We start from the raw sequence: 13,641 nt of genomic DNA, 5'->3' as shown, positions 1-13,641 counted from the left end.
CCTGGAGCAGCAGCAGAGCTACGTCTCGATGCTCTTCGTGGATCACAACACCGCTTTCAACGCAATCATCCAGGAACTTCTCATCTCCAAACTGGTCACTCTTGGCTTCCTCCCTCTCACATGTGCTTGGATAAAGGACCTTCTCACCAAACGGCCCCAGACGGTGAGGCTAGGCCCCCACCTCTCCTCCACTCGCGCGTTAAGTACCAGCTCCCTACAGGACTGTGTGCTGAGCCCCCTCCTGTACTGTCCCTACACCCATGACTGCAGTCCGACCCACAACAACAACCTCATCGTCAAGTTTTCTGACAACACCACAGTGGTCGGACTCATCTCAAAGGGAGACGAGGCAGCCTACAGTGAGGAGGTCCTGAACTTGGCAGCTTGGTGTTCGGAGAACAACCTGGCTCTCAACACCAAGAAAACCAAGGACATCATCGTCGACTTCAGGAAGAACGGCACCGACCTAGCCCCACTGTACCTCAACAACGAGTGTGTGGAGAAGGTCCACACCTTCCGGTTTCTCGGCGTCCTCATCTCCGCTGACATCTCCTGGACAGACAACACCACAGCGGTCATCAAGAAGGCCCAGCAGCAACTACACTTCCTGAGGGTCCTCAGGAAGTACAACCTGGACTCCAACCTGCTGCTGACCTTTTACCACTCGTCAATTGAGATCCTGCCGACCTACTGCATCTCAGTATGGTACGTCAGCTGCACCGCGGCAGACAGGGAGAGGCTGCAGAGGGTTGTAAGTAGGGATGAGCCGAGTACTCGGCTGAAACGAGTATCCGGTACGGATAAAGCACTTTTGCCGAGTACAAGTATTATCCGAGTAATGCGAGATCTGTGCTCGGATTCAATGAAATTCTCCATTGGCTGTGTCTCCGTTCTGTGATAGGCTAGTCACAGTGCCAGTCACAACGCCTCTCCTTCACACTATTCTGTGATAGGCTAGTCCCAGCGCCCCTCCCCTACACTATTCTGTGATTGGCTAGTCCCAGCGCCCCTCCCTACACAGACAGACTCCTGTTGCTGTGTGCCTCTCACTCGCACACGGGACACGGAGAAGTGAACAGCTCTCTCCCCTCCTGGTCCGCGGGGCTTTTTCTGTTAACATTTAGGGTTTCTTCAGCTTCAGGTTTGTTTTATACTTCAGTTTGAACTAGTACCTAGTAACCAGGAGACTTCTGGTAACCGTGGGGTTGGTTCAGACATAGTGCTTGGTAGAATGGGACTCGTGTTGCATCTCTGCCGTCGGAGTTTTTTTTGTTTTTTTTAACTGCCTGCTGGCTCTAACCAGTTTTTTGAATGTCTGAAACTTTCTTGCTGTGTTTTATAAAAAAAATGAATAATATTACAAATTAAGATACACAAACACATTCCAACCCCCCGCCCCCCTCTCTCTCTTGTGTTCTCTCTCTCTCTATATATATATATACTCTTACTCACCACAGGCACAGACACCACACTCCAAAAAATTGATCACACTGATCATAGAAAAATAAAAGTTAAAAAAATAAAGTTATATTGAGTATGAAAACTCTTGTTCATTACATTTTACTTAATAATTGCAACCCCATTGCTGTATTTATTGTTGCAAAACTTGTTATATACGTAGGCCTATATAGGTTGTTCCATGACACACCATTGATCTGAAGCTGATGCTTCATGTAATAGTTTTGCTCACATCAGCATAAATATAACAATTTCTGATCAACTCATATCAATTGCATGCTTAAATAACATACCGATTAAAGCCCCGCACATTTCAAGACAACCAGACCCACTTCTGGGTTAAATCTGACCACTTCCGGGTTAGGCCCCGCCCACTCCGAGTACGGATCCGGATACAGATAATTCATGTGGTAAACAGATACAGATACAGATACAGATAATGCTGTACTCGCTCATCCCTAGTTGTAAGGTCAGCCCAAAAGATCATCAGCTGCCCTGTCTCTGATGGACATCTACACGTCCCACTGCTTCAGCAGAGCAGAGAACATTATCAAGGACAGCTCCCACCCTGGCTTTGATCTGCTTGACCTTTTGCCCTCAGGAAGGCGCTACAGGTGCATCAGAGCACGGACTAACAGACTCAAGAACAGTTTCTTCCCAAAGGCCATAACCACCCTGAATTCACACATGCATTGACTCCACTCCACAGCCTACCCCTACTGTGTAATACTGTTATATAATACCTATAAGGACACTGTAATTCTGTGCAATTTCATACAGTGCAATATTTAATATTGAACTATTTCATTTCATTACTGTGCAATATTTATTTATTTAATATTTAGTACTTAACCTTTTCATTTCAGTGCAATATTTAATATTTAACTATTTCATTTCATTACTGTGCAATATTTATTTATTATTTAGTACTTATCCTTTCAGTTCAATATTTATTTATTTGTTTTTCACAAAATGTGTATACAAAGCTATTTTATATATGTGTATAGTTGCTCTCAGGACTTAGAACTGTGCACCAGGTCCCCCCCTCTCTTTTTTTCTCTGCACTACCTATACGTTATATATTTATATTTTATTTTCTTTTATTTTATATTTTTATATTTCTTGTCGACACCCTAAAGGGGTTGCTTCAGTCTCATTGCACAGGTACTGCACTTGTGTATAATGACAATAAAAGCTTTCTATTCTATTCTACTCTATTCTATTCTATTCTTAGAGATACAGCGTCTGTTACTTATTTATAAATTTATATTTAGTTGTACTTTTGTTTAATTTTATTCATTTATCTATTCATCTTTACTACTGTATTGTTATCGTCTCTACCACATTTGTAGGTTCACTAAACATGAAAACCTTGCCTGTCGTCCACACATGCATACACTCATAAACAAAGATACTTACACAACACACATTCACATCCTTACTGATACATGAATTGTACATTCTGTTTATCATACCAACAATTAACATAACTGTTTTATATGCATCTTAACATATGTGTAAATTTTTACTCCATATATCACTTGTTTCTTAGACATTATCCCCTTAAAAGATGTAATGAATGGGGTATCTTTAATACTGGTGTGGCCTTCTAATACCTTAAACGTGTGCTAGAGAATATGTCTTTGAAGGTGTTTAATATAAAAAAAAAATTTCATGTATGTCATGAAGTGATAGTCAGGATAAAGACTAATTGTATTAGTCCTAATCAATGTCTTCACAGAAAGCTGAGGCAACCGGGGAGAAAAGACCCAGGGGGCGACCCAGGAAATGGGTGAGTCAGTGGCTTTCGGTCTGAGCTTACGTCTACTGGATACTGGAACACACGTTGTACACAAAACGAGGGGCTGTGAATAAGGAGGTGTGCCAGTTGATGAAATCTATTTGTGACAAGATGTAAATGTGCATGGAAAAGTCTCTTGGCTAGATGTTTTATTTTCATAAGCATTTAGTCTCCCAATGGTTATTTTTCCTGGTTTTAGTGCATATTTAGATGGACTGTTTCATTATTCTGTAGACGTCTCTCATCTTTAACTTTCACTATGTGGCCGGAATACATATAGAGGTTCCTCTCTGGTTGTTGCTGGTGCATGTGTGTTCAGCGAAATCTCCAAAGTTTGTGTTTTTCAGTCAAAGAAAATGTTTACTCTCCACGCTGGTCGAAGGAATACTTAAATAATTCCACTGATAGCTTGAAGGCTTCAGTGTTTATCAACTCAAAAGTAACAGGCCTGATTGATAGTGCAGGGAAAAGCAGTCGGCAGTTGGAAGTGCCACCAGAAAGGGTGAGGGAGATCCAGGGAGCATGAACTTTCTCCTTCATATATCATGTCTGCATTTCAATGCGTCAAATGAAGAAAAAAGAAGTGAAAGCCTACAAGAACAGAGTTGAAGAGTCATAAAGTGTGGATTTTACATGGATTGTTATTTCCTGGAAGTAATGGTGTGTTCCAAGAATCAACTGTTAGCTTATTTAGTAGATTCTCCACAGAACGTCTGCTAGTTTACTGGTGCAAGCTCTTGCTGAGACTTATCAGCCTCATGCAACGGCTTCAAAAGCCACAGCACGTAACTGAACAGCTCGGTTCACATGCGTGTACATTTAATCCTTAGCCCTTTATGACCTCCTTCAACAACAGGCCACAGCTGCTAGGACCAAACTTTCGGATTTATGTCAAGTCTTATGTCTTTGGAGTAACTCGCTCACATTAGCATGCCATGGGCATAAATTAAAAGACAAATCAAACCAGGTGAACTGCACTGCCATAGCAAATATTCATTCTTTCATGCGTTGCGAGCTGTGCATACACCAAACTATTTGATACAAACCGCTTCCTCAGCCACACACAAACTTGTATTTTCCATAAATGTGGCCATTGTGACACCTTTCATGCTAACCTTGCAATCCCCACCTGTTCGGGAGATTCGAGGAGCAGACCTTTCCCCATATACAGTACACGATTTTTACATTCATTATTTAAAACTCGTGTCTCTGAGTTGGACTACAAAAGGACTTACATCTTTAAACAGTTAGTACTGACTGCATAGGGGGGATATAGCGGAAGTACAATAAATCAGTAATACTAAATTAAAAAGGCTATGAACAGTTAGTATAATTATTATACAGTCATCAGCTGAATAGTGCCTTACAGATGTAACACAGATTTATAAAAAAATATAAACACTGCAGTGACTGCAGGCTGCAAACACACACTTAGAACAAAAAGTGACCCTGCAAGCAACAGAAATTGGGCTAGTCCTCAAATATTTGGAGAAAAAAAGCTCTGCTATTGTGCATATTATAACGCAATATAGTCATCCCTTATTTTATTGCATTGTAGTGAAACAAATTATATCATTGTTATTTCTATCCTAAAGGTAAAGTAATCTGTTGTGATTTGATGGTGTTGACATTATTTTTCATCCAACATAATAAATAAAATGACATGTTCAGACCAAATTTAGCTCTGTTTAAAAAAAAAAGGTAGACTTTGTAACGTTAACACTGTATTTATACTGTTTACCTCATTTGTGACAAAAATAAAGTAGTTGAGAGACTTTCCTTTACTGTATGCAAGTATCAAAAAGTGCTTTGCAGTATTTTGCTGTCTGATGAAAAGCCTTTAGATGTAATACTCCAACTGGACTCCCCGCCTGGATGCGTGTTGTTTAAATGAAGCACTGTTTTTGGTATGAATCGCTACTTAGGGGCTGTAGTAATACCAACAGACATGTTGTTTATTGATGGCTTGCAATCCAATAGCCAATTGGATTTAATAGTGGACTAAAAATCAGTAGACCGTAAGGGTGTGACGAGATCTCGTTTTACGAGATCTCGCGAGATTAAAACGTGACGAGATTTCTCGTCGAGGTGAAAAGTTGTCTCGTGAGGCGCTGTGATGTCAGCGTGATGGAGCGTGACATTACTATTGAAGATCCCCTGCCACTTTTAAATCATTTGTGTGGCAACATTTTGGTTTCCTGCGGAAATGATAAACGGCGAAAGAGTGACAGCAAGACGAACACAATATGAAACATGTAAGAAAAAAATGCCGTATACCGCGGCTAACACGAGCACTATGCAAAAACACTTACAGCACCACCACAGCTCTCTACAAACTACTGCACCGCGACGAAAACATTAAAAAAAAATTTAAAAAATTGTTTCTGTTTGCACTTGTAGTTTAAGAGAGCAGTACTTTTTGTATTGATACACTTACTGTTGCATTTAAAGTGTTATTTTTCTGTATTTACACATTTATTTATTTATACTGTTTATTTTTTTTTAAAAAACAGTGTACAGCACAAATTGTTTTGCATTTGTGATTTTTCAGTTGAATAAAAAAACTATTTTCCATTCATATATTTCATCAAGGATTTCTTATTTTTTTTTAAATCTCGTCTCGTCTCGTTCCGTGAACCCAATCGCTGATGGTCTCGTCTCGTGGAGTAAGCGTCTCGTCACACCCCTAGTAGACCGTAATTGTCACTTGGAAAATAGGAAAACACAACTTCATGGTATGCTTAAATGGGCGGCAGAATAAAGAACAAACAATTTGTGGTAAATTAAGCGTTAAGCATTCAGAAAACACTGGAGTGATCTTCTGTCTTAAATTCACCAATTTCAGTAACATTGAAATTTTTTTTAGCAGTAATGTCAGAGAACCCTTGGGCTGAACTAATAAAACAGTTGAGGATTATTGCAGCTTTTCCTTTGTTGTGCTTTCTGCCGTCCCAGGTACTGCATGTCCCAGGTACACACACCAACATGCACCCACACAGCGGCCTCCATTGCTTTATTGCAACCCTTCTGGCAGAATAACAGTCAAGCGGCACTGCAAACTAGTCAGTTGTGGATTGTTCATAGTGTATCTTTCTGACTGCTACAGGGCATGTCCCGACAGTCATATGACAATCAAAGTCTCTGCTTTCTGCTCTGCTATGGACAAGGAAATGTTTAACTTAGCACAGCAACCTGTCAGCATGATCATTAGTAGCCTTAGTTACTTTTTTTTGTTTAACCTAGTGCTGTCAACAGCCATGGGCTGTGATTAATCACAATTAATCACAAATTTAAAATACTACGATTTAATTGTATGTAGTGACAAACTGGTTTAAAGAATTTATCATCTCAACCATTTACATTTATTAAACAAGTGTTCAATAACAATCTTAGTTTGTTGAGCCATCCATATGAACTGCAGACATTAGTATCCAACAACTGATACAAAGTCACAAAAAGCTTACCTTCTTTTGCATAGTAACATCAACTCAAATAAATGCAACAATAAGTAGGCCATTTTAGAAATAGAATGCCATAATGTACTGTATGTGAAGAGACAGAGGGAACAGTCTCTACATTCTTGGTTAAAGATAATTATTTCAAAAAGTATGCATCTGTGCCAACATGCCTCCTGTCAACCAATCTTACAGTCTAGTTTTCTTTTAACCAGTTGCTCAGGCAGACTAGCTTGTTCAGATTTAAGATGATAGAGCTGGCCTCTTCTTTTGCAGAATGTTGCCTGCCAAAAGGAACAGTCTCTCACATGACACTTTTAATGCAAGTTAATCCAAGTACTTTATTGCAATAAGGGCCAGCTTAACATATGCACCTGCTTGTGACAACCACCACTGTAGTGGACATGTTTCCATGCTGACACAGGCCTCTGCCTTGTACTGCAAGTCTCTAGAAGTTTACCTGTAAACAGTACCTCATCATCTGACTCTGATCCCATCAGTAGAAGGGCCATCTTCTTCTATGTTGGCTCTGGCTCCACTTTTTCTCCAGAGGCCTGTTGTGCAAGTTCTCCATCTTTCAGCATCTCACTCAAATTTTGCTACACCTCTCTCCTATTTGCTTTAGGCAAGAACTTAAGGTCCTTGAACTTATGTTTATCAGTAAAATTGGAGAAGACAGAGAAATTACCTGCATGTGCAAAACTTGTGCGAAAGCCGTGCAGGATCCCATAGGGTACAGAACAGAGCAGCATCAATGACAGAGATACGACACTGATTAAATAACCACATCATACCAGACAGCAGGGATCCCACTTAAGTTTAATGTGGTAATAATAATAATAATAATAATAATAATAATACACTTTTTATATTGCACAATTCATGCATTAAATGCAACATAAAGTGCTTAACATAAAAACAGATAATCATAACATTTATGATAAGAAAATAAAAACATCATATTAAATCAGCAGAAAAAGACAAGATACAACAACCATCAGCTTAAAACACTTCAGTAACTTTGTTTGAAAGTCTCAACAGATTCAGAGCCCCTAAGACCTTCAGGCAGACTGGAGTAATGAGCAAAGGCTGAGTAGAGGTTGTGTATGGAATGTCATTGCCAATTCAACTCATTGCCATCCAGTGTAAATTGTTATCAGAGTGATGCAACTACTTATTTCGCCTTTTTTGTAGCTAATTTGAATGCCACACTATACTTCAGGCTACTGTCTGCATTATAAGGGACAATGTGGGTGTGGATGGTGTGGTGATGTAGTTCATGCTCCAGTTTACTGGCTACAAAACTCAATCAGTTCGGTTTGCACGGATTGGTAGGGGTTGAGGACTTTGTTGACCATGTCAGCACTAGCTTCTTTGCGAACATTAGCAAAAATGTGTTTTGCATTGTAACAATATTCATAGGTTCATAACAATATAGTGCACAGTGAGACTTATATATGGCGCCGCAGTGCGGATGGACCACAGCTTGGTTGTGAATGAAAAATATTCAATCTATCCAACTCCAAACTCTGCCTGTACACCTTTGACAAAGTTACAGGATAAGTACCTGTAAGAAATAGGTGCGAGATGAGATTTGGTACCGTTTGTCTAGTTCATTCAGAAGCTTCTTGAAGCTTTTTTTATCCACTGTGTCATCACATCAGATCTTTAGCCAAATAATACGTTACAGTATTGGTGATTTTTGTATGTCTCTGCAAGTTCTTGTCATACTTTGTTCCATTAGCAAGGCTTGTTTTGCCAGGTCCGGCATATTAATAGTTTTTTTTTGGGATAGTATCATGCACTCATGATTCCTTCCGTTTTGTTGTCTCTATCTATTTCTTCATTTACACTGTCACTCTGTTGAAATATGAACACACGCCACCTGGTACACTCCATAGGATTTGTCACGAGGGGGCTGATGTGCACTAACATGCAAGTGGCACAGTCTTTGGCCAATGGAACATAATCATTATAGCGTTTCAAGCAGGCTCTAAGTCAACCACAACTAAGCCAGACAGTCAACGAGCGGGACACAAAATAAAGAAAATATTTAATAATGCGCAATGTGACATTGCGATATCGATATTAAGTTGATATATCGTGCACCCCTAGTAGGATCAAAAATAACATTTGCAATAAAAACTTATCAGACCTTACTCTCATACTGGTGACTGCATACCTGATGTCATACAGGCAAACGGGCTGCGGGGGGCAATCCCAGGACACGTTAATGTGCAAGGCAGGATTGACAGTGAACAGGTCTCCCACTACTTCTACTTATACCAGTATAATGCCATTCATCACAAGCCTCTCTCTTGAATGAATACAATGAATTGTGAAGTGAAGTAATTCTATTTGCTAAGCTACAAGACGAAGAGAAGAAGTCTACCAGGATAGATGCTACACCTGTAGATAGATGCTACCAGGATAGATGCTACACAATCTGTGTTTGATGTAGGAGTTGCTTATTACAGTATGTAATTTTACATGCTTTCTTAAGGTATCTGTTGGCCATTGTAAGCTGGGATAGGCTTGAAGTGCCTGCTCTTGACAAAATAAGTGTATATATATATATAATCATATATAATGATTGGATCAAAATTAATATATATTTTAATACACAGTATATTTTTGTGAGACGATTCTTCCAGTATTAATTTTTTTTTAAAAATATCCAATAGCAGTAGATAAGTCATGCCGTTTCAGTCTGCTGGTGGAGTGTCTTTGGGTTTTGTAATTGGATTATTCATTGTTATGCACTGTATTTCCCTCTGTACCACCAACACGCAGCTAGCAGGAATCGGTTGCCCCTCATCAGTATGTCTTCTTGCTCCTCCACTGTATGGCTGCAGGTCCTGTCCTCTGTGTGCAGGTGCTGAGATGGATAGGCAGACCTCTGCCAAACTGACCAGCTTCCTCTGTGACTAGAAGCTTGAAGGGGGAGTCTCTGCTCGCCAATAGATTGCATTCATCCGTAGTGCACAGGAGTTTGCCTTTTCTGCTGCCAAATAGCATTTGGCTACCTATAAGAAAGTTCTTCTTGTTGTCATGGCAGTAACAAAGAACATTGTTAAAACAAAAGTTTTGATTATATTGCTATCTTATTCAAGGAAATACTACACCAGTGGCTTATAGTGGCTGGTAGGTGACCAGACCTCTGTGTTTTATAGTTGAAGTCAATTGGTTCTTAATTGTCCTAACATCCTGCTCTAGTTAAAGGTGCACTGTTGAGTTTTGTTGTGCATGTTTAGGGATACACAAAGCAAACATCTCCTTCATTCATCTGTTGGTGAATCTGTCGCTGTACCAACGTCTCAACCTGTCAGTGCTAAAATTACAATGGATGTGTGTCAGGGAGGTCAGTGTTAGCACTTCTATTCTGCACAACGGATTATCAACGGAAGTACAAGTACATTTTCAGAATAGTTGCCTGATACCCCTCACCTTCCGCTCTCTGTGTGTTGCCAATCTCAAACTTTGTTCACTGTGAGAAACAAAAAAACGCTAAACAAGCAAGCTACACTCAGGCAAATTTGGATTGTGCAACAAGGTTGCTCAGTTCTTTTGTGGAATTATTGTTAAAATTTACAAAGAATATATTTACAGCATTTACTATCTAACTGGGACAGTTTTTTACAGATTGGTATGATTACTATTGATGAAGTACATATGGTAATGGTACATATGTAAGAGCAAATAACGTTAAACATCTATCCAGCTAATTTAAATAGCTCACGTTACTGTATTGTGTGAACGGTTAACTTCATTTAATATTATATATGGCGCTTTCTTTTGCAGGGTGCAAATGTTCCACCAAAACAAGTTCCTTCCAGAGACTATTTGGTAGAGCCACCATTGCTGCATCCAAAGAATAGCGCCACCCAAGAGGATTGTAAATTGGTTTAAAGAAATGCAAACAACCCAGTGCTCGTAATTCTTGTAACTCTTGTAATTCTCGTATCTGTTTGAGTTCAAATATTTCAATTTGAGCAATCAAGCTCTCACGAGTAAAGCAAATTTAGGCAGCTGGTGTAACTGTCTATGAGGCAGAGGAATGCAATTGACCTATAATGTTATTTCCCTGTCTTCTTCCTGCTTCTGGCGAGAGCAGACGTGTTTTTCCTCCTCTCCCCTCTTTTTTGTCTTTTCTTTTACCATTTATTTTTTTTTTTTGGTTGTTTGTTTTGTTGTTTTTTTTGTTTTGTTTATTGTTTGGTGGGTATTTTATGTTTTTTTTTTTTTTTTCCTCTTTTTTTTTTTTTTAAAAGTATTGTTTTTTTTGTTTTTTTTTTTTTATTTTTTTTAATAAATTATGTGTATCTTAGCTTGGCTCCTTCCCAGTCTGTCTACCCTGTCTTGTGGAATCTTTTTCTTTTCTCTTTGTCCCCTGCCTGCTGTTTTCCTGAGACATTCGAATATGGAATTGATTAACTGGTCACTCAGCGCTATTGACAAGATTTTTTCATCTAAACATGCTTCTCCGGGTGAGCCGAATTGTCCCAGCGGGACGTTCCCTGCAGGCTACGCTCGCGATTCCTATTCCCGGGAGTGGCAGGTGGTCTGCCTGGACGTTCTCACTGGGGAGGACGTTGAAGACATTTGGATAATTGGAATTCTGTTGGTGGGGCTCCTGATCATCGGCCTTGGGGTCTCACTGACCTATCGGAAAATTGGTAAGACAGCCGCCAGCAAATTCACCCACAAGCTGTCTGGGGAACTTAAAGAGTGCCTACACGGAGTGGTTGAGGGGATGAAGGTTTTACATCTAAGGGCTAACCAGTCCAGTGAACTGTCTCGTAACATCTCAGACCGGACCGTGGAAGCGCAGAAGGGGATTGATACCAACAGGGCCCAGTCGGTGGAGTTGCTTCGTGTGACCACCGGACTGGCAGAGAAGGTAGATGGACTGCAAAAATCACTACGTGATATGGATGCTCGCATGACGCTGAGGTCGGTGACAATGATTGATGGACATTGACTTGGATAAATTCACCGAGTCACCCTAAATTGGCTGCAACTGATTAACTACCCCCACCCCCCCCCCCCCCCCCCCCCGCCACCCTTCACCCGAGCAGGAAAACAACCAGCAGCTGGCCTTCTATCTCGTCCTGTGCTCTGTTTACTCTTCAAGGTCACGCCGATGAACTGAGCTTTAACACACAGACAGTTTGACGCGCCACTTGCACACACAACTCACTACTCACACACACACCATACACTCCCTCCCCATCCCGCCCCACATCCATATGTCTGCCTCGTTTCTGTGTTTCTCGCACCCTCTATATGCCACCTCAAAAATTCCTTCATGTGTCCACATGACTGTGTGTTGTCTTGCATTAGTTTATTGTTATGTCTTGTACTTTATCTTGCTACAATGCTGATTGATTCTGTTTCTGATGCATCTGAAGTGAATGGTGCGCATGTGCGCTGAAAAGTGCGAGCTGCCTGTTGCAGTGCTCCGTCTCTGTCTTCTTACTACTGGTGCTACTGTGATACAGAGTTTCCCTTCGGGGATCAATAAAGTATTTCTGATTCTGATTCTGAAGTGGCATCACAGTATGTTTTTGCAAAGATTTGACTGAATGGTAATTCAATAGAATGTTTACTTCCATTACAAAAAGGGTTTTGTGTCTTGCTCAGGGACACTTTGCCACTGATTTGCAACCATTTTACCTCCGGGCCACAAGCCACCAATGCTGAGGAGTCTGGAGATAATCGTTGTGATACAGCACAAATAAGGCTTCAAGTGAAACAAAGATGATTAGTACAGCAATGGTCCAAAAATTCCAAGCAGGAATTATGCTATATATACCATACAAATTGTAGCATGTTCACCATTTGTATATGTATAGAAAGGACAGGGAGGAGGAAATATTATTCTGCATCACCCTTCTCTATTAGAGTTTAGCTTGCCTTTCCACTGGTCAGTCGGTTTCTCCAGGGTTTGGAAGCCAAACTATTTTGCTGCCCTTGGGCTTTCCTGTTGCCTTCCATACAACTCCTTCTTTGTGTTTTATTCCCTCACATCCGAGAGTCACATCCAAAGTATCGCACACCCAGGACACACTTATACCCATCCCCCTTTTTGTGCCCATGTAATAGTTTTAAATGGAGTCTACTGTCAGACTGATGCCCTCTGCAATAAATGTGCGGAAAGGACTAAGTGAATAGGCAAGGGCACACAAGTGCTATGGCATGAGTGTGTGTTCGGGGAGTTGATATAGTGTGAATGGGAGAGGTATACTCACGCTTTGGTGCTCTTGGCTATGGGTCAGACACTGAAGGCAGGTGCCAAGCAATGGATCAGAACTCAGGGGAGAAGAAAAGTAAGAATGTCTGACAGAGGTGATGAGCAGCACGATTAGGAGATTGTCAAGCAACTTTGAGAAAGTGGTGATAAGGAAAGCCCTAAGAAACTACTGTAGCTGCTTGGGAAAACTTCTCTCCTTTGAGTGTGTGCAGTAAGGCAGGGGTAATTGTGCTACTGTGATCAGTGTCAAACATTAAAAGGCTTTAATCCTCCTGCAGAGTTGGTTTCCATAGAGAGTCAGAGGTTTATCAGGTCTGTTGTGCACAAACAAGACCAACAAGAGTCTAAATTGGTAATACAATGTCATTCCAGTCTTCTTCACAGGCGGGGTCCTGTCTTTAGGGTGGACCAGCAGAGATATTCTGCTACATCCAAAATATTACGTATTAATACACTGATTAATACTAATTTATAAACGGCATGTTGAAACAAAAATCTCCATTCACACAAGTTTTTAGTCTCCGTATCAGAAATGATCTTCATTCCTTACGGAATGTCTGACAATGCATATCACATGCATATCACAAGCATACACTTTGCATGCGCGTGCCTGTGTAAAAGGGAAGCAGATTTTCTACTGTAGCCTAGCAACGGGAACGCTGGCGAGATTGACG

General features: G+C 40.6%; 1 protein-coding gene across 1 annotated transcript in view; it reads left to right on the top strand.

The window, feature by feature from the left end:
* The window catches only part of hmga2 (high mobility group AT-hook 2), a 72,498-nt gene that overhangs the window by 16,666 nt on the left and 42,191 nt on the right, over positions 1-13,641 (top strand). Inside the window, exon 4 of the mRNA XM_032505400.1 lies at positions 3,200-3,250. Within this exon, the coding sequence (XP_032361291.1) occupies positions 3,200-3,250 (51 nt within the window). The remainder of the gene's footprint in view (positions 1-3,199; positions 3,251-13,641) is intronic.

Source organism: Etheostoma spectabile, chromosome 23, assembly GCF_008692095.1.
Source record: "Etheostoma spectabile isolate EspeVRDwgs_2016 chromosome 23, UIUC_Espe_1.0, whole genome shotgun sequence".
Classification (NCBI taxonomy): Eukaryota; Metazoa; Chordata; class Actinopteri; order Perciformes; family Percidae; genus Etheostoma; species Etheostoma spectabile.
Note: the sequence above shows the minus strand (reverse complement) of the source record. Positions and strands in the feature narration are given on the sequence as shown.